Source organism: Terrapene carolina, unplaced genomic scaffold, assembly GCF_002925995.2.
Source record: "Terrapene carolina triunguis isolate 2854851 unplaced genomic scaffold, T_m_triunguis-2.0 Scaffold838, whole genome shotgun sequence".
NCBI classification, from domain to species: Eukaryota; Metazoa; Chordata; order Testudines; family Emydidae; genus Terrapene; species Terrapene triunguis.
Window position 1 is genome coordinate 9,989,205 of NW_020665189.1, and position 24,918 is coordinate 10,014,122.

Below are 24,918 nucleotides of genomic sequence, written 5' to 3' on the forward strand. Positions count from 1 at the left end.
ATGGGGGGAAAGAGAGGCAAGGAGGATAGAAAAAGCAATACTGAGAATAAGATTAACATTGCTTGGGTGGTACTGGATGCAATATGTTAGTTCAATTTTTTTTTAATAGGACAGTGCTTGATAGCTTGCATTTATTTCAGTTAACCTAACCTAACCGAACAAAACACTTAAGCATGTGATTGGTTTTAGTGCAACTACTCCAGTGCATAAAATGAGGCCTGTGTAGAAGTCTTTACAGAATCAGGACCATAGAGATGGACATATTTCCTGCCCCAAAGAGCTCACATATTTAATGTTATTGCTTATTTTAGAAGGAATTAGAGGGTCCTACTTTGAGGAAAAACAGAGAAAGAGGAAAATAAAAATAGTCAACTTAATTTTACACCGTAGCCATAATCAAAGAATTTGACATATGAAAGATGCCAAAGTCACTGATCTGTTTAAGGCCTGTGGTGTAATTGTACAGTAAGAAAAGATGCTACCATATTAGAGAAGTCAGAAGGGTTGTTGTTTTTGTCAGGGACCAACCAAACAGGGTCTTGACTTTTTACAGTCAAATATTTTATTTCCATAATTGTTATAGCTGACACACCTACATGAAATAGAAGTAGGTTGGATGTTTTTAATTATGTCGAAATTCAAGTCTCAGAAAGTGTTTTCAGCATTTGTGGGACTTTCCTAAGGTTATTTCCTGACCAAAGGCATAAGGGGAATTAAAAATAAGACCATGACTCATCACAACTGTACAACTGTCTTTAAAACAAAATAAAATATTCAAGGGCAGGTTCACTACTGACGTTAGCTAGCACAGCTCTGTTGACTTTAGCAGAGTTGCATCTGCTTACATTGGTGGTGAATTTGGCCCTGAGTCTCAGGGTACCTCTTGCAAAGGCAGCGAGTAAAAATTACTCTCTTGGCTTCCATGGATTCTAGGGTTATTGTTTACTTTACATCATGAGCAATATTTGCATATCTTCTCCCAGGTAAAATGTCACTCATGTGACCCATCCCTAATGCTGCACACATGCACTACTGAAAAATTACATAAGTCATAGTGTCTCAGCCCCCAAAATATTGAATATATATGAATATTTTTGGCACAGCCTGCAAATGCTGGACATAACATAGGCCAGATTATCCTGTCTGCTTCTGCTCGTGGAAGGGATCCCGATTAGGTGAATCTGGCTGAAAAGGGACAGGATAAGAAGAATCAGGAGTGATTATTCGACAGTGTGAGGACCTGCTCCCCCTCTGGTGAACTGCTCCCACATACATACTTGGCAACTATGCACTGTGAGCAGGGAAGGGGTAGAACTCAAGGTACCTCCATGTAATCTGGGTCAACAGTTCTCAACTAGGGGTCCGAAGCCACCTGGGGGCCACGAGAAGGTTTCAGGGGGGTCCACCAAGCAGGACTGGTATTAGACTCACTGGGGCCCAGGGCAGAAAGCTGAAGTCCTGACACCCAGGGCTGAAGGCTAAGCCTGAGCATCTTAGCTTTGTGGGGCCCCAAGCAATTGCCCTGCTTGCTAATCCCTAAGGCCAGACCTGGTTTTTATAGGCAGAAAAACAGTTGTTGTGGCACAGGTGGGCCATGGAGTTTTTATAGTATATTGGGGGGAGAGGAAAAGGTTGAGAACCCCTGGTCTATCAGATACCTTTGCTGCCGCCATCCAGTATTCACTTCTTGTCTTTTTAAGATTTCAAGTTAAAAGGTTTTAACCCTTTCTCCCCAGGAACTGGAAACCCAGAGATACACTCTTGCATGTGGTAATTATTAGGTAGCATCCCTTCAAAGAGTGGTAGTCGGGTTGGTGTCTAAATACAGATTTATCAGATTTAGTCAGTTAGTGAAAAATAAAAGTAACTTATTTATTACAATAAGAACAAATGTAACCTAGAATGAAACTAGGAGCATTAGAGAAATAGTTGTATACACAGAAATTGCTGATCTTACTTTGTAAGTCTGTCTTGGAGCATCTTAATTATTTCTAAATATACATACATATTGTGCTGTGACCTGTGCATGTCCAGCATCATCTCTCCGCCCTCCCCCCTCCCCCCGACCTCCAGACCCTGCTTCTGGGTCACTGGAATGTCTTTGGAGGGGTAGAGATTCCTTAGAGAAAGTGAGCACTCCCAAAGCCCACCTCGATCTATTATGTGGGAAGCTTCTGGAGCGAACTGCAATCTGAGCACTGTGCAGACTTTTCGGGTTCCCTCCTTGGAGCTCTACTAACCCTTCCTCAGGTAGCCCCTACCCCCAGGCAAGTCCAGCCAGACCTTCTTTCTGACCCTCTGGCTCCCTGTTCCCTATGATGCCCCATCACCATTCCCAAATCTACCTCTTTTGAGATTCACTCTCCAGCTCTCACCTCGACCACCCCTGCCAGAGGCTCCCCCACCTTTTGTGATATCACCAGCCTCAGCAGTTCCTTCATTCAGCCCCTACTTCCCCTGGTCCATTGAAAGCCCCTCCAAGACTCCACCACTCTGCCCCAGGGGCCCCTCCACAAGTTTCTCTGCAGAAGCATTTGCTGTTCACCTTTTCATGGATCGCCCAAGTGAAATAATGCTTACCCAATCAGCATTATGTTACATGGCATCCCATTCTGATGTGCGCTCCCTCCCAACGTTTCAATTTTTTTGGCCATTTTGTTTTTGACAATAAAAATATTATAGTGCATTGGGCATAGAGATAAGAATAGATATCAACCACCCGAGTGATGCAGCAGAATATGCTACGCTGCATACATAGATTTTATTTACCCGAAAGGAAGGGGAAGGAAACTAAAATTTTAAAAAAGAAAAGAAAAATCAAATAAGTGAAAAAAACAATTAAAGCAGCATTGAACAAAAAGAAGAGGAGATAGGTATTAAGGAAATCATTTTTGTATAAGAGATTTTTTTGTTTGTTTATTTTAAACAGAATTCTAAGTAAGTTAAGTCAAGAAATCAATAGGAACGAGGGAAGAATAAGTTTCTTCCCAAAACGGTAAGTAAACCTTTCAGTCCTCTTTTTCTTTTGCAAACTATTAAGACAAAACTTTTCAGAATGATTTTCCATTTGAGCTAACAGAAGATCTCCAGTGTTATTTAATAGCAAAATCAGTCTCAGAAAACATGATAAAAAGGAATTTCAATTTCTTTCTACTGTTATTCATTTTAGTACAGTACAACCCATTAAGAGCCCAAACCTACAAGGACTTTCAGATTGAGTAATCCAATTGAGCTCAGTCACTACTCATGTGAGCAAATTTACTCATGTGCATGAGTGTTTATAACACTGGGCCATATTTTGGCAAGTTAAGCTAATTACAATTATTTATTGCTGTTTATAGTGCTAATATTAATGTAAATATCCTATCAGAGGTGTGCTTTAAAGACAAATTGTAATGAATAAAACAAAATAAAAATTATAATACATTGGAATATACGAGTAAATGTATATCAGTATACTATATTTCAGGTGGATAAAATTAAGAAAACCTTAATAGGAGATGTCTCTAGAGGATGTTGATATTACATCTTTGGTAAGAAAAGGCATGAGACTGCTTTAGATTTATTTTAAATATTTTTGAATGAGCATCAGCAGGTTCACAAATTAGCAAAGTTATTAATATAGTGAGGGTCTGTGTTCTTATTTAATAAAATATGGACTCTCTCATTCATTACTGCTTGAGAGTTTTCTAAGCTGCTCAGGTGATTTAATAGATAATTTTTAATAGATAATTTGTCAAAATGTTCTACAGAGCTCTGAAAAATATCTCAGCTACTATGATAAATTTGGCTGAATTTCTCTCTGAATTTTATTTTTCAAGTCACCAGTCCCTAAACATCCATGATGGGATTCTTGGGATGGAGAGTTCAAGAAAAGGTTCTTAATGGGTCATTTGGGGAACCTTTTGTACTGGAGTCACCATAAAGAAAGGAGTATTATGAAAACACAACTGCCATGCTACAATAGCTAAAATAGTAGCTCCAGACTTCACAATGGACCCTTTAATCCCCAAACTAACCCCTTCAGCCCTACATGTGGGTGTCTCCCTCCTGCTCCCCAGCTGATGAGAGTAGCCCCTGACATTGAGCCCTCTTAGACAGTACAGATTTTATAAATGCAGTAGGCACCACAATATAAACATAAACCACTATTAACTAAATTATTTATCCTATAAACCTTGGTTGAAATTAGCAAAATGCACTGGTCCTTGCCAAAACCCACAGATTAACACACATTTGGAGTCCCTGGCTTCCCATTGCCCTACGCCTTTTGTAGTCATTGCCACCAGGACCAACTCCAGGGTTTTTGCCGCCCCAAGCGAAAAAAAAAAAAAAAGCCGCGATCGCAACAGCGATAGGCGGCATTCCAGCGGCAGCTCCACCGCGCCGCTTTCTTCTTCGGCGGGAATTCGGCGGCAGGTGCTTCCCTCCGAGAGGGACCTGCCACCGAATTGCCGCGGAACAGCCCGACTGCCGTCCCTTCCCCTTGGCTGCCCCAAGCACCTGCTTGCTGGGCTGGTGCCTGGAGCCAGCCCTGATTGCCACTGGTGCAAAATGACTTTAGAGCATCACCATCATGATCTGGGTAGCATGGTTTTACAACCACTTTGCACATGTGTAATTAACTACTTGTGCAATTGACCACATGTGCAAGGCTGTGGAGTTTTTAGGCCAAACTTGATCAAAATTAAGTATAACCAGAATAGGCCCCACTCCTGAAAGCACTTACGTACTTAACTGTATGACAGTGAATATTTCCCACTGACTTTAATGGGCCACATAGATGAAGGCTCAGAAAATGAGATGAGATGCCAAACTTCTCAAACATTTCACACACACACACACACACATACAACACACACACACACACACACACACACACACACTAATGTGCCTCCAATTTATTTCAAAATAATCTAGCCTGGATTAGGATCAGCTTTATGAAACTTCAGGCAGTTTATTTTTTAGCTTTTTGGCAAAAGTTAGTAGGGAAGAGGGTCAAAATCAAGTTCACTTGTATAATGGAAGACTATTTTCAACTCTAATTATGCTATAGCTTTTACTAAAAGTAGACATATTTAGTTCATAATCATTAAAATGTGAAAAAAATTTGTAATGTCATCACAGGACCCAGACGCAGAAGTTTGCTGACAATACAGGTAAATATGTACTTGCTATCTAAATACACATAGTATTTGAAAAGATTAAAATATTAATTAGCTGCTTGCACAGTTTATTTACAGTAATTGCCATCCAACTGTCTTCATTCAAAAATTCTCTTATAAATATTTATGCTCATAGATCTCATCTACCTTGAGTTTAGCTCTACATTGGATAATACATCTGTCCAAGAACTTCCAGGATTAATTGCAATTTAATGAGCTAAATTATTGTTGATATTAGAGATGAGTATGAAGGAAAACCTCAGATCCAAACACACCCAAATGCTGGAGGCTATTGTAGATGGTGCCTTTAACAGACTTGGGAGTAGCACATGCCAGCAGGATGTGGGTGGGGTGTGTGCAGAGTGATGCAATCTCATGTTAGAACTGCTTGGGTTGTGTCTGTTACCAAATAAGGAACATTACACTAGTTGATACCTTAATTCAATAAGGTTCTTAGACTGAGTAAAACAAGGTTCTGTAAACAGGTACAGCTGGGCCAGAAAAGTCCTTGGATATGTTTTCTTGGCAAGGGGATGCTCCAAATTTCCCCTTGCCTACCTCGGATGCTGGGAGCGCTTTTCATGCTGGCCCCCCACCACCATACCTGCAGTGCTCATTAGGGAAAGGAGGAGAGAATGACAACAAAAGGGGGAGAAAAAGCAGACAGTGAGGAAAGAAGAAGAGGAAGGGGTAAAAGGCAGAGAAGGAGGGAAGTAGAATAGCAGAAGGTGAGGAGAAGGGAAGATGAGTGGGCCCAGAGCAAGAGGAGAAAGACAGGAAGTCAAGAGAGCACAAGGGGTGAGAGGGAATGAAAGGAGAAACATCAAGCTGGAGAGCTAACAAAAAGATGTTTTAATAGCAGGGATGGAGGAACAATGGGGGGGGAAGAAAAATGGAGAGAGAGAGATGCAATCTGGGAGCATTCATGTGACTATTGAACCTCTAAGGCACAATGTCCTCCTCTCTTTGCAGCTAGACTTCATTAGGGGCTAAGCAGCTTCCACATGGCTTCCCTGCACTGAGCTTCCATTTTAAACATTTTACTAGCTGGGCCAAGAGCACCTGTACTTCCACGGGTTACTACTCCCCCATTGGTCCTATTGAAAATGGGTTAAAAAGGACACATAACTAGAACGGAGCCAATAATGGATTGTTTGGTTCAGGGACCAAACTGAAAAAATTCTGGAAAAAACTCCATTCAGATTTGAACTGAAACTAAATTTTTCTTCAAAATTTTTGTTGAATAAAAAAGTCAAAATTCATTTTGTTGACACAAAACAATTTTCTTGAAGTTTCTTTCCCTTCAGCAAAAACTATTTGCAGATTGGACCTGAATACACAAATATATACAGAGACCCCCCAAAATGCTTTTCAGTTGAAAAAAATAGTATTTGAAAAAAAAAATTCCCAGCTCTGCACTCAACTTTCCATATTAGCAACAAGATAAAGCATGGGATGAGACTCGGTTAACAGCTGAGTCAGTTCTGAATGCTTTATTCTTCAACTAGCATTTAAATCTTGAAGGGTAGGACACATCTCAGGCCTGGTCTACACTGCCAAGTTTTTTTTGCCAAAAGGCAGCTTTTGGTCATGAAACAGCAGAGGTGTACACATTTTGAGAGGAAACTCCTGTTAAAGCGCTATAATAAAACCCCCTCGACGAGCATGTGCAAAGATTTTATCCCCAAAGTTCCAGTGTAAACACCTTGCTTGCTTTTATCACTGTAATTGACCTCTGGAGGTGTTCCACAATGCCTGCAGTGACCGCTCTGCTCATTGTTTTGAACTCAGCAGCCATGAAGGCATGTGCCCCTCCCCTTTCAAAGCTCCATTCTGACAGCTGGTGTGCTGTGATGCTCTGCTGCAGGACACAAAGCAAATGATTAACATGGAATGCTCCTGCTGTCTCCCCCACTAAGAACACAATGGCAGGCAGGCAGGCAGGCAGTGTGTGTGACAGACACACACATACTATGTGCTGTGCAGAGCCAGGGAGGGAGGTGGGGGCTGATGTCAGGGTTTTCCCCTCCCCCTGCCTCAGAACAGGTTGCTTTCGACAGCTGTCTGAACTTAGGAGACAGCATGCTGACACAAAGAACAGGAGTACTTGTGGCACCTTAGAGACTAACACACTCACTCTCCGGCAACATACACTGTCTGTCTCCCTTCCCGTCCCCTCCATACTCTCACACTCCCTGTCACACACTCTCCCCCACACACTTCAGTTGAAAAGCATCTAGCAATCTAGTAAGATGCCCATGGAACAATGGGATTGAGAAACCTGCATTATGTGTCGCTGTACCTGCCACATGAGGCATTGCAAACCCTTCCCAAAGCACCCTGTGACCAGATGCACAGTGGGATAGCTACCACGGTGCATTGCTTTCTGTGTCATTGCAAGAGCTGCTACTGTGGATGCACTCCAGTGACCCAAGGAGCATAGCAAGGACATGTAACAGTGGTTTAATTAAAGCGCTTTAATATAAGTGGTATAACTTTTGGCGAAAAAACTTGGCAGTGTAGACATAGTCTCAGTCACAGCAGAAATCATGACACACAAGGGATGTTCAACTAATACCCTTCAACCAGAAGGTAACTGCAAATATGTGCACATAATTCCTGTTGGCTGCCATGGGAGCTGGACACATCCCTCTCCTTGGGCAAACTTGGGTCTGTTATTTTGATTCTCTAATGGTCGCTATTTGTGAAACTTAGTGCCTTTTTACCTGATGAGGCTTTGGTACTCTGAAGCCAACATGTGCTAACAGGTCCACGGTTATGTTTTCTTACACAGGATGCTGTCAAGAAGAGGAAGAAGGCTGGTCTTCATTTGTAAGAATCATGTTTTAGATCACTTAACACTCAAAGCAGATTCTCTGTTCCCTTAAGCTCCATCAATTCCTGTGCTATACACTCCCAACAGAAGGGGAAAGAAGAGAATGTGCTGGGAGTTTCAAAAGCACTTAGTGCTGGCCTAATTCTACACCCTTGAAGTCAATGGGAGTTTTATCATGGACTTCAGTGGGAGCAGAGTTAGCCCAGTTCTCAGCATTTTTGAAACTTCCATCCTCTAGGTTGGTGAGAAATTACACTGAATATTACACCATTTACAGATCAGTGACAAGTTCCAGATCAGGGACAGCACATCCCTGCGGCCCCTTTGCCTGCAGGTGCCACTCCCCACAGCTCCCATTGGCTGGGAACAGAGAACCCTGGCTACTGGGAGCTGCTGGGGGCAGTGCCTGTGGATGGTCGACGTCAGCAAAATGTCTCACGGCCCACAATCAGATTACCCTGATGGGTTGCATGTGGCCCGCAGGCCGCAGGTTGCCCATCACTGTCCTATCAGATCTCACAAACTATACCTATTTGGGCTGGGTCAGAACCACATAATTGCCTGCATTAGGGGCTACAAAGCCCCTAACAAAGACCTGCTTTCGCAGGAAGGAGCATTAAGGAAGAGTGCACCACTGAATGATTGCCCCAGCTTGGTGCTAGGAGGCACCTTTTAACATCGGTTGGATGAGATATAAAACTGAGGTCCTCTACATCCCCTGTGACTTTCTTTAATCTTAGTGGCTTGGGAGATGGGTCTGGTATGAGAGCCTAGAGAGAGAAAAAAAAATCAACTAAGTAACTTTCTCTCTTGTTAAGTTTCCTCTGGAGTTCCTATTGTAAAAGGATATTCATTTCCTATCCTAAACTGCTGTGCAGTGTTATGCTCTGTGTAAATGTTGACACACTCTATCACTTCATTTGATGAAGGGATGAAACAATCCCTGAGCGCCGGTGGTAAAATTTGGTATCCTGCACGATGAAAGACACTACCATATAAAAACACAAGCTCACTGCATTAAGTTATGTAGTATATAATCATTGTCTGTTTTTCACTTGCATATGGCAGGAAGAAGATGATTATGAAAGCCCAGATGAGGAACAGGAACAAGACGCCGACTATGAATCACCAACTGATGAACCAGGACATGACAGTGATGATTATGAACCTCCTCCATCCAACAATGACGTAGCACCCCATAATGTCATATTTCCTGCCAAGTCAATTCCAAGCAACACTGAGTACATAGGTAACTAGTGCAAAATGTAATTTTGGAAGGGATGGGATATTTTAGGGAATTGGTAATAGAATGTAGAGCCTTTCACTACACCTGTTTGTGGATTTTCTAAATGTCTTTTTATTGAAAAATACAAATTTGTGGAAACTCTGGGATGTCTTCTGAGACTGGCAACTAAGAGAAAAAGCATTAAACTTCTGGTCTTACCACACTGATGTTTAGGCATATTGAAGGGACAGCTTAGGAGTTCACTTTGCTGGATAGAGGCCTTATTAGTTGTAGGCAAAGCAATTAAGCCCATGAGCAGTCTTAATGAATATACATGTTAAGTTAAGCACATGCTAAAAAATGAGTCATAGAAAGAGAGATGCCAGAAGGTTTGTTTCTCTTTAAAACAAACAAGCAAACAAACAAAACAAACAAACAAACAGGTCACTGAATTTTGCCCTGGTCTTCAGTAGGATCAAGGCTGGGACTTTAGTCTGGGATCTGCATCAAGATAAACACACATTTCCCCCCATTTAGTATGGTGTTACACTATGTAACTAGTGCAAGATACAGTGAAAATAGGTGTAAGTATTATAAGTTTATATCACTTCTGTGTGGAGTTGACTTGGTACCAGAGCATATCATGCATACATTTGTCATTTTCTAGTTCTGATTCTCCATTGGCCTACACCTGTGAGGTCATTTACTTCAGTGCAAAACACTACCATCTGGACTGGTGTATTTTATACTTACTTTGCAGTGGTGTGAATGAATACATAAAGTGCAGGCCAACAGAGAACTGAGCCCGGTATGTGTGTGCGCAATACCAGAGTGACATTCAAGTCGTCAGGCATAAAAAGGACACAGAAAGTAAAACAACCTTTGCCAGAGTCACTATGGATTTACAGAGATGTAACACAGCAAAATTGGATTCTTCATGTAATGTAAAATTACATAACCATAAACTAAACTTAAGAATGAAGATCTAATGAGAGAGAAAGAAAATAACCTTTTTTGTGTGTTTAACTGTTCAGTTTGTGATTTTTATTTTTATTTTTTTAGATAGACCCACAACTGCTAGACCATCTCCCCAGCCTCCTATTCCACCACAGCGACCTGGCCCATCCCCTGTACCAGCAGCATATCCGGGTAGAGTCACTCCTGTATGTTTCTTTTCTTAAACAATACTTCATTTGTTTCCTTTGCATTATCTCCTAGAAGGCCCAAGTATAATTCCATGTCCAACATAATGATTGTGTGTTTAGAAAGAGGAGGAAAATTATTTTGGCTGTAAGAATAATTATTTTTTGCTAAAATGATTAATTCTTTTTTGTGAAACAAATATACGGAAATTGTTTCATACTGCAATGTTGCCATATATACTGGCAATTAGTGACCATTAGCCAATTCTCAAGAAAATTGTAGCTTTTGAACATCTTGCTTAGCAGTACTCCAGCTTTCCCCAAGAGGGCTTGATCTTGAAAACCCTCACTTCCATTGGCCGTCCCATTGAATTTGGCAGCACTCCATGGAGGGGGAAGGGTTTACAGGACCTGGCGCTGAATGAGATGGAAAGGTAGGAGTACTGAACTGACTCACCAAAGGCAACAAGCAAAGTTGAGGTTAAAGAAGTGTCATTGCCCTCCCCTGCTGAAGGCTGGACAATTTTCTTAGATACATTCAGAATTTGTCAACATCCACTGGGTTAACAGAACTACCCTTTCCCTAATTTGGCAGATTAAGGCTTTGATCATCATCTTGCAAGCACTGAGCTGGTTATACAAACTCTCTGTATTCCAGCACAAATGTGCATGAAAGTTATACAGGGATACAAGTAAAGCTAATCAGTAAGCACCAAACTCCCTACTGAGTGGTATGAAGTCTTCTGTACCTCTCGCCTCCATTACTTGGAAGACCATATAATGAAACTCCGGCAAGAATAGGTGTGTCTGAAGAAACACAGGCTTAAGTGCAATCACCTTCATCGTTTTCATGAGATACTCAGCAACACATTCCTCTCTTTGGTCTCAGTCCTGCCACTAGGAACTTGACAGCCCCTGACACAGCAGCTCTCTCCTTAATGCAAGACTAGGCTCCCGTGCTCTCCTTGGTCTGCTCATCCCTTTTGACCTTGAATTTATATGCACAAAACTCTGCATCAGGAGTTAAGCAAGACTATTCTAGCTACTCCTCCCTCCTGCCCCTGACATGCTCCCAACCCGCCCTGGAATGAACTCTGCACTAAGGGTTTCCTGCAAAGGGGCAGAGAGATGACAGAGCCAATGCTGCAGTTGCCAGAAAAGGCCTTTTACCTGGATAGAATTCTGCAATGGGTGTGTGGGGGGGAGGCGGGGGGAGACACCCTAATGAATGGCTCTTTGAGCTCTAACAGATGCACAGGTTGACAGCTGTGGCAAGGTGATTTTGGTGATGTATTCAATGGCCACAGAGGATAAGATGAAAATCCTTGAACTCTGTACATGTAGAGAAGACTTTAATCATTTGAAAAAACATTTGTTTTAGATGTCACCTTATCCTCCTCCATCAAGCAATAATGATGTGAATAGAGATAAAAGTGCCAAGCCTTTAAAACGTAAGTGAAAATATTTGTCTGGGTTTTTTTAAGCTATGGCATAATGCATATTTTCATGGTCTCCAGCTAGAGCTGTGTTAGTGTCTCTATCCCACTGTGATGGGGTGCTCTACTCACCGCTGGATGGCACCGCCTCCTGGTAGTGCTGGGAATTTGTTCTGCCAGGCCGATGCCCCTTCTGCAGTTGTACTCTGTGTCTCTTAGCCTGCAGCCCCTCTCTGGCTCCAGGAGCTCCTGCTTATTCTTCTGGGGTATCAAAGTCTTCTAGCACAAATTGCCCCAGGCAGATCGCTCTTCACTGCCTGGTCTGTGCCACTTCCCCCGTGGCTGGGAGGGGAACCCAATCCCATCTTCTTCTCCAGGTTCCTGCCCAGGGGTCGTCTCATCAGCAGCCAAGGTATGCCCTATCCCACATCATGCTGCTTTCCCCCAAGCCTCTCTTACCTTTCTGACCCCCCCTCTGCTTTGCCAGCCCAAATTCTCTCCTTACAGGGAGTAACTGCAAACTACTTTCCTGCAAAATCCCCCCCAATCATCTGGGCTTTATACAAGCTCCTCCTGCTCCTGCCCAGCTGAGTCTTGTCTCTAATTCAGTGGTTCCCAAACTGGAGTTCGTGAACCCCTGGGGGTTCGCGAAATGTTACAGGGGGTTCTCAGGAAAAAATTCCCTAATGGCGGACATAGCTGTCCCTAGGGATCCCAGGCAGCACAGGGCCAGTAGCCCGAAGCCCCTGGACTTCCAAGAGCTAAGCAGATCAAAGCAAGCATATCTATCATACTGAGGAGATTAAAACTTCAAGACTCTTTATAAGAAATGGAAAGGGAGGTGGATATTTTTTGTTGTTTTTAAAATTAAATAGGCAGCTAGTATTGTTTTTAAAATTATTATGAAGAACAAGTTTAGGCTTTGTTGTAACGTGCGTTGTTTGCCTGGACTCCTCAAGACCTGAATGCTTGTGTAGGAGGAACTCTTTGAGTTGGCTTCTTAAATACCTTCATGCTGTTTCACATCTGATACTCCTTGATGAAACATAGGAGCCTTGTTTTATAACAGGCTCATTCAAAGTGACACAAGCTACGAAAGTGAGATCTTTGAAGTGTTGCCGTTTTCATAATGTAATAAAAATACTGCAATGATAAATAATAATAATAAATAATGTGTAATAATCATGTCATAAAACAAATTTTATATTTCCAAGATCACTGCTTTTATATTTTATACTCAAGTAAAGGAGAAAATCCCTGGAAATATTCATTTTTTTAGGAGGGGGTTCACGAGACTTGACATTTTAGTGAAAGGGGTTCACAAGTAGTTAAAGTTTGGGAACCACTGCTCTAATTAATCCCTGCTGCCTGGCTCCTCCTCCAGGTGCAGCCTAGGCAGTTAATTGGCCTACCTGGTCACCTTAACCCCTTCAGGCCTTGTGTGGGGTGGACACACCCCTTGCTGACTCCTCGAAAGCAATGGAAAAAAATATTTCCATTGATAACAATCAACATTTACAGATAAGCAGAATTTCTTACTTTGTCTAAGAACTTAAAGTTTGATTTAAGGATATTTATTTTGTATATTTTGACAATTTGTGTTTTAATGGTTAGAAAGCTTTAACTTTTTGAATGTCAGTGTATACCATCATTAAATAATTAGTCTGACCCCTCCATTGTCTGACATCCCCCATAATTTTGTGCAACTGAAAATTTAGAATAAAATATTTTAAAATGCTTTAAAACATTGATATTGTCCATCAACATTATAAAAAAGCAAACACAAAATTCAGCCAACCTTAACTATTTATGAGCCTTAATGATATTGCTTGCAACTCTAAGAAGGGATACCACATTGTGACAGATAAAATACAAAATAAAGATGTGTTACTTGTATTAGCACAATATTTTACACAGTATTTATGTTTAGCCCCAGCTCCTTCTATAGACAGACGTACAAAACCCTCACTGGATCGTCCTGGGCCAACGTTTGAAAGAGACAGCCCAGCAGCAGGTCAGTATCTGTTCATGCTAAGTTCATTTTGCACCAGAAAAGGTATCAAAGCCAGGCCTGGCAAGCCTCCACTATTTCACAGAACTTATAATGAATTATCTAAGGGTTTTTTTTTTTAAGTGTTGTTTTTTATTCTTTTCAGGGAAGAGGGCAGTGTTTCCTGACAAGGTAAGAGTCCATTTGGCTGGATCTTATTGTACCTGGATCTATTTTAAAACATACTTATATGTTCTTGTAACTTTTCCTTATGTTTTACAGCCCATGGCACCACAACTAAGGTAAGACATTAGCCTCTGGGTGACATACTCTATCAGTGTTACCAAATTATATTGCAGTAAAGAGCATTTGACCTTTGCTGCACCATCTCTCTCTTGTATTTTAGATCTCTGGGAGAACAATTAGCAAAGATACAAAAGCCTCCCATACCACCAGCCGATAAACATGAAAGAGGCAATACAGTCCCTGGAAGGAAGCCACCACCCGTAAAGTAAACATTTATTTTTAAATGTTAACACAACTATTTTTAACTATTTTCCACAACAATCTGGAAAACATAATTAGTCAATGTCGGTAGAGACACCACTACCTAAGAGTGTTGCAGTGATGCCCACTTTACTGTAATGTGAAAAAGCTCTGCCTTTTTAAGGGCCAAACACAAATACAGCAGGGCTTGCCTCATCCAAAAGGCCACAGTTAAGGCCCAAAGTATGGCTCACTTCAGCCAAGTTCTAGAAGGGAAAAGGAATGTTATCCATGATTCTCCCATCAGCTCAAGCCTTCTTCCTAGAAAGCTTTTTTTCTCATTATCCTGACTACCAAACTCAACCCTCACCTCCATATCCCTTTTATGATATGGTGGAGGGAGAAGGCTTTCATTTATTCCTTACAACTAGGCCAGCTCGGTCACCCTGCAAATCCCTGAATTCTTGGCAAAAAACTTCCTTTAGCAAGAGCTGGCCTTTCTTAGACAGCTTCTTGATAGAGCTGTACACCATATAAAAGAAACATACTATGAGGTCTGCTAACCAACCAGCAGTCAAAATACTAGGAAGGAGGCCAGATATCTTCATACAAGCCTGCCCTCAGCTACGACAGTGTGGCTAAGGGCTCCATGGCAACAACTAATATTTTCATCATTCAGTTGAAGTTTAAGGCCAGATATTCAAACTCCATTTCTGTGTGAGGAACACAGCAGGTGCACTATTTCACTTGAAATGTAGATCAATTAAGCCCCAACCATGCAATAAATTCCACACAGATGGACCCCTGAATCTCTGCAAAGCTCATTACAGGATCAGGGCTTGGACATCCAAGTACCTTCTTGTTGCTGCAAATCAAAAACTTATATCTAAATGAGCAAAAGAAATTGCTGGTTAAAACTGATACCCATATTTATTTTTGTCTGCAAAAACTGACATCAGCTTAAGTCTCAGCTGAAAACATGTCCCACTATACATATAGATAGAGTGTCATTCTTTCACACTTTCTACATCTAAAATTCACATTTGGTTTCTTCACCTACTTCATTTTAGGCAAGGCTGGGCACCAGAAAGAAGATATGATGTAAGTATATTTCAGAGCAAACACTATTTTACAGTTAGAAGATTTTAAAGTATGTGTTACAATAGAATTATAAAACTTGCTGGTAAGCTGGGAGTTCTGTTTAACATGGACTGGTTCCTTTAAATACTCATGCAGTAGAACCTCAAAGTTACGAACACCAGAGTTACAAACTGATCAATCAACCACACACATCTCATTTGGAATTGGAAGTACTCAATCAGTTGGCAGAGACAAAAAAAGCAAATATTGTACAGTTTATTACTGTGTTAAATGTAAACTACTAAAAAATAAAGGGAAAGTTTAAAAAAGATTTGACAAGGTAAGGAAACTGTTTCTATGCTTGTTTTATTTAAATGAAGGTGGTTAAAAGCAGCATTTTTCTTCTGCATAGTAAAGTTTCAAAGCTGTATTATGTCAATGTTCTGTTGTTAACTTTTGAAACAACAACCATAATGTTTTGTTCAGAGTTTCAAAATGTTCAGAGTTATGAACAACTCTCCATTCTTGAGCTATTCATAACTGAGGTTCTCCTGTAGTTCCTTCTTAGCACAGAGCTTCACTTTCAATCAGTTTCCTCCATACAAATTTGCTCCAGGACAGTTTAATCCCTGGATATGTTATTTTAGATATTAGAGGCATTATAAAGAAAAGGCAGAGTCAAGGCCCAGATTTTTATTTTTTAAGTTACTAGTGATTTTGTATACCCCAGTTTTGGGCTCTCCGACTTGATATATCTTAAAGGAACCTGATTTTCAGAGAGTGCTGAACATCTGCTCTGGAAACTATGACAATTTACCTCAGCTGAAGTTCTGCCCCCTGACCTCTTTAAGCTGTTTCAAATTAGGCACCCAAAAATTGACGCACCTAAATCATTACTCACTTTTGAAAATCTAGACCTGTGATTTCCTTGCCTCAGTTCCACAATTAAAAATTAATTTGGTGTTTCACAAAGACAAATATATCAATGTATTAGGTAAATGTAGGCATCCCATCTTGAATTACCTGCATACTCAAAAATCACTGACTTTTCTATTGTAGCTTTTGTAAAGAGATAATTTTTACGAGTTATGATATTATAAACCTCTCAATGTTCATTGTTGTTTTTTCCCCTCTCTCCCCAGGAAGATGATGAGTGTAAGTACTTAAAAACTTCTTTTACATTCTCTCTCTGTTAAAAAGCTCAAATGAAACACTGAGAAGATCTATTTATAGTTACTACTATAAAATAAAAAAGGTAACACTGCATAACTTGACAGATTGTTGAAATCTTCAAAAATCTCATACAAACTTAAGTAATGAAGCCACAAAAAACAGGAAGTTGGAGCATATCAGCAATTTTATAACCATGAACTTAGTATATATCTGTACAGTTATTTCCATTGAGCACCTAAAAAGCAGGAATGAAAACCTAGTGACCTCTTGATCTACTATAAGATAATTGGCCAAACCCTGCTTGCATTCTTCCAACATATAGTGCTATCAACTTCATGTGAGGATAGTCCTAATGACTCGTGAGCAAAGAGAATAGTATTTGGCTCAAATAATAATAACAGCATGTATAAGTTACCCCACCTCACAGTCCCTGAGATGCTATATAATGCTTTATAACAAAAATAATGGATATGAACCAAAGCTGCAAAATTCACTTTTTGCTTTTCAACATGCCAAAGTCTAAGGTTGACTATATCAGAGTTTTGGTTCATCCCATTAAAAATTGAGGCCATTTACACAATTCTGATCTGAATTCACATTCTGAACCTCCACCCCTATTGCCAGTTCAACTCAGGCTGAGAGTAATGCCAAAGGAGAGCAAGTTTCTCATGCTATGGATCTTTGGCGTGGTGGCCCAATTGTCTGCTGACCTATACAATGAAGATGGCGTCAGAAGACAAATCCCTGAGGAGGAGTATGCGCAATAAAGAAGTCTCAAATCCAATGGTCAGCAATGCCATGGCAGAGAAAGCTGACTAGGGGACTTTGTCTTTAATTTTAATGTTATATTTTAGTTAATGGGGTTTCTAAAGCTGGACTGTAGCTTATTTAATGTTTCAGAAGCAAACAGGATTAATAAAACTGGAAATTTTCTACTGAATTTTCCACCTCTAAAATGAATACACAAGAATAAACCAGCTTCCATCAATAAGTTTATATTCCAAGACCCAGTACATTGTTCTGAAGGGCATTTTAATGACAGCTTGCTCCATTGCTTGTATCTGATTAGACGGCCCTCTGCAGTGTGATAGTATTAGTTCACTTCACCCCTCTTTACAAGCTGCTTTTACGAGAACCCATGGTAACCTCATGCTAATATTTTTAGCTAGCTCTACTTTTCCTCTTCACAGCAATCCCCCAGAGACCGGCACCACAGCTATCTTTGCCCCCCTTCAGTTCCAACACATTCCCTTCAAGGTCTGTCAAGCCACCACCTAAACACAGTCCTTCAGGATCCAACAGTATGCCTGGATCATATGCAGAAAGGTTTGTTGCACTAGTTATTGTCTCACTTATTTTGATCTATTACTTTTTAAGGAATAAGAGTGTATATGGTGCTGTACAAGACCCAAAAGAACACATGATTACTACCCAAGGAGCTTAATATCTACAGGCCAGATCCTTAGCTCCCCTCTGCTTGCTTTGGGCTGTTTCCACCGTTTTTGGGGAATCCCCCAATGCTGTAAAGCCATCATACTCAAGACCTTAAGTCTCTATATAATCCAAATATACAGACAATACACATCAGATACACTAGGATACTCTCTTAGTTCTACATTAAGAGAGGACTACATTAGGACCTCTTTGGTATGAACTACAATTAGGCTCTAATTTTGGCTCCTTCAATTTTTGAGTGCCCCACTAAAGGCATTTATCTATTTCTCCCATTCTTTGTCTGCCTTATCTATTGAGATTGTAAACTCTTTTGAGGGCAGAGACTGTCTTATTATACATCTGTACAGTGCCTATCTCATTGGGGTCCTGATCCCAGAAGGGGGATTCTAGGCATTACTATAGCACTTGCAGTTCCCATTGACTTCAACTGGAATTGTGGGTACTCAGTCCCTGTTTAAAAAAAAGTCAGACTTTAGGTGTCTACAGTTGGACATCCAAAGTTTGATGCCTCTTCTTAAAAGAAGAGCCTGAGACACTATGGTAATATACATTTTAGTCAGAGCCTTTTTTGCAGTACATCCAAAGAGAAATTCATTTGGACACTGGAAAAGAGGAGCCCTTGGCAGTGGGTTCTTAGTGAGGTGAAACTTTTCGGGGAAAAAGAGATAACATCTGATAAACTCATTGTTGCCTTTGGCTGCTGTTATTTTGGGACTGCCAAGAGAGCTGGTTTCAATTATAGAAATTTCTAACAGGAAGCTGAAAAGGCCTTTATAGAGCTTATAAAGAGGGGCTGAATAGTTCAGCAAGAGCAGAACAAACAAACTAAGTATAGATGAGGCTAGAAGTGTGAACTCAGTCACTGACACAGCTCTTCTCAAGTTTTTGCACCTCCTGGAACTTGAATGTTTGAGTGATGCTTATTCTTCAGCCAAGGGGGGCGGGGGGAGAAAACACAGAAGGGGGGAAGTTTGGGGGAAATTCCAGAATGAGTAACAGCTTGTAATTTTGCTTCATATACTCCCCTTTGAGGAAAGGGCTTGGGAGGGGGTCATGGGCTGGAAACCCAACAGAGATATAGATTCTAGAGGGAAATTAGGTTCCAATTGTACTGATCCTGAAATGGTCCCTATAGGAGTAGTAGTACCATGGACTGTCCCCTGCCCCTCTGCACCTTATCTCCAAGTGCCAGGCCTCAAGGAGAGTTAATACTGACCTTAATTACCATGTGAATTTTCATACGGGGCAGACTAGGATGTCTTTATCTGCCATGGGTGCTAAAAAGAAAGGAGAATGGAACCCTTTGGGGACATGCACTATGTATGCTTCCATCTTTGTACCGCCATGTAGCACAAAGGGGCCCAGGTATGGATCTGTGCCTCTGGGAGCTGCCACAGTATAAAACATTAAATAATATAATTATAGCAACATACCCTATGTGTGTTAAACTTCAATTTCATTGATTTCTTTAACAGTACTAACAGCCTTTCTTCAAGTGGATCACTACCACCACGCTTTCAGCTAGGTTTGTATTCTGTGAGCCTGTATTTCTACTCCAAATGTAATGAAGTCTTATGGTTGCAGCACATGATATCTGTCATGGACGTTCAGCTTCTGAATTTAATAGCAATAAAAAACTATCTAGTACAGTGCTTAAAGTGGGTGGGTGGGAGGCGCATACCCACCCCACCAGGAGTAAAGAATGCATTTTATTTGCATATTAGATGCTCTAGTCTGTCTCCTTACTCCTGCAGCAGCACCACCACAAGGGTCTCTGGAGGGAACACTTTAAGCATCGTTTTACCAGAACTGCTACTCCCAGATTACGATAGACCCCTAACTTTTTCAGATCACTTTAAGCATTGGTTAGTTAACTTCTTTAGTTCATTTAGTCTATGTTTAAGGTGGTTTTTTTTTCCTTGTTAAATTTTGGCATTGCTGTCTATTTAGTTAAGGCACCGACAAAATTTGATATAAGTGTTTACTTCACTAGAGCTACAATTTAAAAGCACTAGTCTCAGATTACTATCCATTGACTACATTCATTCTGAAGATCCCATGTGATTATATCATTCCAATAATGATGTGTGTGATGGTAGGGAAAAGCAATGAATGTTTCAGATCTGAATAATACTACACCAATACCTTGGCTGGTATGAAAAACATTTCCAAGGTGAAATAAAGTTTGTCTCAGCTACATATTTAATTGGCAAAAATACTGTAATTAAAAATAAACAACATTGAAAATCATAATCTCTTGGCATAACATTCAACAATGTTCAACACTGGTAGCTGTTACCATTTAAACTGTTCAAGGTTTCCACAAAGAGAGAAAAAAAAAAAGGAGCAATTTTTTTCTCTCTCCAATACAATTTTATAAACTTCTAGCAGGGCGACCTTGTGGTTTGTAACTTAGAAGTTCAGGTTAGCTGTAATTAGGGTAACTGAAGATACTGTCATAATTAAATAATTGAGATACAGTTCATCATCTGTAATTCCTATTTCAAATACAGTTGCCTTTGAGGCATCCATAGCTACTGAAGTTCCTTTAAAATCCATGGGAGTGACCCTCATGTATACCGAGGATGAATTTGTCCCATTACATAAAGAAATCTAGGTCAGATTCTCAATTACACTGAGTGTGAGTATAATTTTCACCCACTTTAAGGCCCCTTATGCTGCCTGAGTGGTATAAAGAGGCCTTGGTATGACTGAGAATCAAAGTCCTAAACGACACTCTAATAACTGCTGCATAGACTAAGTTTTATCTTTCTGTTTTTAATTTAAATTTATTCTGGAACTTTAAAGGTAACATCAATAGAGCTCCTTCAAAAGGCCCAGCAGATGGCAGACCTCCATTACCAATTCCTAACAGGCAGATTGTGCAGCCACCAAGCATGGAGGAAGACGAGGTATAATAATGTGACTCAGAGGTGGGAGTGGTATATGGGGTCAAGTGCCCCCTCCCCAGATTTTGCTTGGCCTGTGGTGGGAAAGGAAGAGGGGCTCCCTTCTCCTGTTGTACCTGCCCCGCGACATGCTCGGCCCCTGTCCCTCAGAGCCGGTCCAGGCCAGGAGCAGAAGAGGCGGGACCAGCCACTTCTCACACTGGCCACTCAGGGTCTCATTGCTCTGTGCAGTGTGGCTGACTGAGAGAAAGCCCCTCTCCCCACAGCCCATTTCTGGCTCACTCAGCCCGTCCCCCAGCGCTGAGCCTGGGCAGGGAGCGACCCACCACTGCCACCACTTCCCAGATGGGCTGTCTCTCAGGCAGTTGCTGTGCTGCACACAGCAGTGACCCGTAGCGACTGGCTTCAGCCACATGAGAAGCAGCTCCATCCTGCTCCTCACCTGGGCCTGGTTGCCAAGGAGAGCAGTCGAACATGCCTGGGGGAAGGCATAGCGGGAGAAGGACAGAGCACCCTCCCCCGCTCCCAGTCAGGTAATTCTGGTGGAACAGGGAGAACAGGACAGGGGGGCTCGCTGGCCAGAGGAGACATGTGGGGCAGTCACATGTCATCCCCTTTAGACTGTGGCCCCCAATATGGGGAGGCATGAATCGTCTATGATGTCACAGACATTAATCCTAATCACTTTGCACAGCAAATCAACTAAACATGAGACAATTTTTTTCCTAAATTGGTTTTCTAGTCAGCAGTTATTCTTTGGTATACACTCTTGCATTTGCTGTTGGTTTCCCTTGTGATGTCCAACCTTTGTTCCTTACTTGGTCTTCACCAAGCAAAAGAGGAGTGAAAATACAGCAAAACATGTACAGTGAAACAGTCAGAAGGTACAGTGAAGTTTACTAGACCACTTTCTATCTTGCAAAGCTGCCCTGAAGTACCCTCAGATGTTTTGGACTCAATTCTCCTCTCAAATAAACCAACCTAAAATGGGTGAGAAAAGAAAATTCGGTCTCTGAGTACAGTTCTACTCCATATTTCTTTGAAGACCACCTCCACTTAGCACCTAATTTTTGCTAATGCATTGAATAGTCATGTAAGACAGGTTTGTGTGTGCGTGTGTTTAGTGCTTGAGAGCCCACAGCAAGCCACAATTCTAGACTCAGCTGATGGTAAAAATAGGAGAGACCTAAGATGTCTGTGACTCATCTGGACATAAAGAAATGTCACAGGAAATAGAATGTTTACCAAAACCCTAGAGTCCTCACTTCTCTGGTTTGCAAGGTGGCAGCATGTGCAAACACCTTCAGAGAGTATTGGAATCATTAAATCAACTTAACAAGGTCAGAACTAAAAATGCTCATCCCTGCATCTGGAAATACACTACTTCCCTCTCCCCTCCCCCATTTAAATTCTTCTCTACTTCTGTGCATGTATGTTTATAACATCACATAAATTAATTCACTGACAGCCAACTTTCTCCTCTTTCCCCCCCCAAAAAATAAAACAAAAGTTTCAGGATTCACTGAATGAAGAGTGGTATGTTGCAGACATCAGCCGGCAGGAAGCAGAAGCAGCTCTTAGGAATATAAATAAGGTACAGTGTTAGCAGTTACCCTTAAATGGATATAGAAATTCTTGGCACATTGTTTAAATGGTTTGTGTCCTGATATATGTCTTTGCATTCATATAGAAAAAGTGAATGAACACAACTTTTACATAAAGAGATTCTAGTCCAGATTTTCTCCAGGCCACTATCAATGTGCCTGCAAAATGTCATGGCACATCCTATATGTGTGTGTGGCGGGGGAGAGGTAGTGGTGGTGCGCGCGCGCACACACACACACACACACACACACAAAAAGGTACTTACACAGTCTGATTAAGCATACAGTGTTCAGATTGGCAGTGCAGTACCAGAGGGCTATTAAAAACTTGGATCAATATAGAAGAGACTAAGCACAAATAGGCACCTTTCTTAAACTATTCTAAAAACACAGTTCACACATACCAAAGTCTGAACTTCTTGGGGTGCGGCTTATTACAAAGAATACAACAAAAAACAACACAGATCAGCTCAGATCCAGGCTCAGCTGATCCCTAAGGATTATTAAGCCCATATTCTAGATCAGTGGTGGGCAACCTGTGGGCTGCAAGCGGCCCGTCAGGCTAATCCGCTGGCGGGCTGCGAGACACTTTGTTTACATTGACCGCCTGCAGGCACAGCCGCCTGCAGCTCCCAGTGGCTGCGGTTCAACGTTCCCGGCCAATGGGAGCTGCAGGAAACAGCACAGACCATGGGGACCATAGTAGTAATATAACTTGTATATATAAGATGGAGTAATGAGGGGAGAGCTTCACATGGTAGGGAGCTCAATAGAAACTTTTGTCTCCAGGAGGCAAGATCATCTATTTAAGAAACTTGCATCCCTCTAGCTAATCCACTTTTCCTAAAGATATTTTAAACCAGCACTCACTGGGAGGGGCATATTTCATTTCCCCATTTCCCTCCCAGTCACTCTGATAGAGTAGGCCCCAATTCCCCTTATGCAGCAGGCTAGAACATTCCAAGATTGTCTAAACCTCTAAGTGTAGCAGACTGCATGCATCCCTTTCAGCTGTGTACAAAAGTCCCCAAAACACCAATGGGTTTCACCTTTTGGGCTGAAATCCTGGTCTCTCTGAAGTCAATGGAAGTTTTGCCAGTGACTTCGCTAAGGCCAGAATTTCACCCATAACATTTTGCTAAGTGTCCCAAAATTAGAGAATTTTTTCTCTCTAAAATTACTATTACTGCATCTGAACTAGCCTTTTGAAATGGGACATTTCAGATAGCAGATTGCAAGGCTTTGTTTGTGTTTTGCTTCTTCCTTTAACAAAGTCTAACAAGTTCTTCAAAGCTGTGGTTGCAATTGTGCTCTTTCTGAAAAATTAGAACCCAGAATGAATGTGTATTTAGAAACAAACTCAGCATTCTACTCACGTGGTTGGTCAAAAATAGATTTTATTTTCATGTGCATTCTTTTAGGACGGGACATTCTTGGTGAGAGACAGCTCAAGAAAAACTAATACACATCCATATGTACTGATGGTATTATACAAAGATAAAGTATATAATATTCAGATTCGTTACCAGGAGCAAAATCAAGTTTACTTGTTGGGAACTGGCCTGAAAGGAAAAGAGGTAAAGTATGTTTCTTTCTTTGCATCACCTCCTCCCCCTTTACCAGTCTCCAGCAGTTTTACCAAGAAGAATGTCACTTAGTTCACTAAAGCTATTCCAGATACAAACTGGTGTAGTGAAGAGCAGAATCAGGCCCAGTGACTCAAATTCAAGAAAAACTGATTGCCTTATAATACCTCACAACTTCATTGGGTGGGTAAAATTTTGGACAAGAATGTTCCATGGAGATATCCAAGATGGGAAGACCAGTACTGGAAGCAAATGCTGATTCAGTGGTAGATGACCTCACAGTCTATTCCAGTACAGCAATTCATCCAAAACTTAGTCACAAGAGAGCATGAAATAGTCACAGTCTAAATAAATACTATCGCTTTACCCTGAGAAGTAGTGAGAATCCCGACGACACCCGCCTCCCACCGCCTTTGTTTTTAATCCACAGGATTTTTCTTCAGTGGCAGATATTATTGATTACTTTCAAAGAACACCCCTTCTGCTGATTGATGGAAAAGACCGAGGTTCAAGAAACCAATGCAAGTTAACATATGCTGCAGGATCTACTTAGAAGAAAGCTTAATGTCTGGGATCAACGGTCTACAAGAGCATACAAACCTCATGATATTTCCATTTGTATTCAGTGAACTGAAATTATGAATTCATTTTTTTTATTTTAATGAAAAAATATAATTCTCTCATTTTAAAGTGTGTTTTTAAAAAACAGATTTGCAAAATACTTTCTACAATGTATTTATTACTCTCCATTGTTCATACACTGCATGAAAATCTTCATGTGAGTGACGTCATTTTCCAACATCCATCTCGCATGTGAAGTGTTCTACATTC

The 24,918-nt window shown here is 41.1% G+C and overlaps 1 protein-coding gene across 1 annotated transcript in view; it reads left to right on the top strand.

Annotated features, from left to right (window-relative positions):
- Window positions 1-24,682, top strand: part of LCP2 (lymphocyte cytosolic protein 2) — a 53,177-nt gene extending 28,495 nt beyond the window's left edge. The window contains exons 4-21 of the mRNA XM_024202800.1: window positions 2,930-2,995; window positions 5,128-5,159; window positions 7,960-7,997; window positions 9,070-9,250; window positions 10,289-10,389; window positions 11,750-11,819; window positions 13,735-13,818; window positions 13,961-13,986; window positions 14,077-14,096; window positions 14,201-14,305; window positions 15,351-15,381; window positions 16,503-16,515; window positions 17,724-17,859; window positions 19,464-19,513; window positions 20,797-20,900; window positions 22,408-22,491; window positions 23,923-24,078; window positions 24,518-24,682. Of these exons, the coding sequence (XP_024058568.1) occupies window positions 2,930-2,995; window positions 5,128-5,159; window positions 7,960-7,997; window positions 9,070-9,250; window positions 10,289-10,389; window positions 11,750-11,819; window positions 13,735-13,818; window positions 13,961-13,986; window positions 14,077-14,096; window positions 14,201-14,305; window positions 15,351-15,381; window positions 16,503-16,515; window positions 17,724-17,859; window positions 19,464-19,513; window positions 20,797-20,900; window positions 22,408-22,491; window positions 23,923-24,078; window positions 24,518-24,640 (1,420 nt within the window). The 3' untranslated portion in view covers window positions 24,641-24,682. The remainder of the gene's footprint in view (window positions 1-2,929; window positions 2,996-5,127; window positions 5,160-7,959; window positions 7,998-9,069; window positions 9,251-10,288; window positions 10,390-11,749; window positions 11,820-13,734; window positions 13,819-13,960; window positions 13,987-14,076; window positions 14,097-14,200; window positions 14,306-15,350; window positions 15,382-16,502; window positions 16,516-17,723; window positions 17,860-19,463; window positions 19,514-20,796; window positions 20,901-22,407; window positions 22,492-23,922; window positions 24,079-24,517) is intronic.
- Window positions 24,683-24,918: the final 236 nt, after the last annotated feature.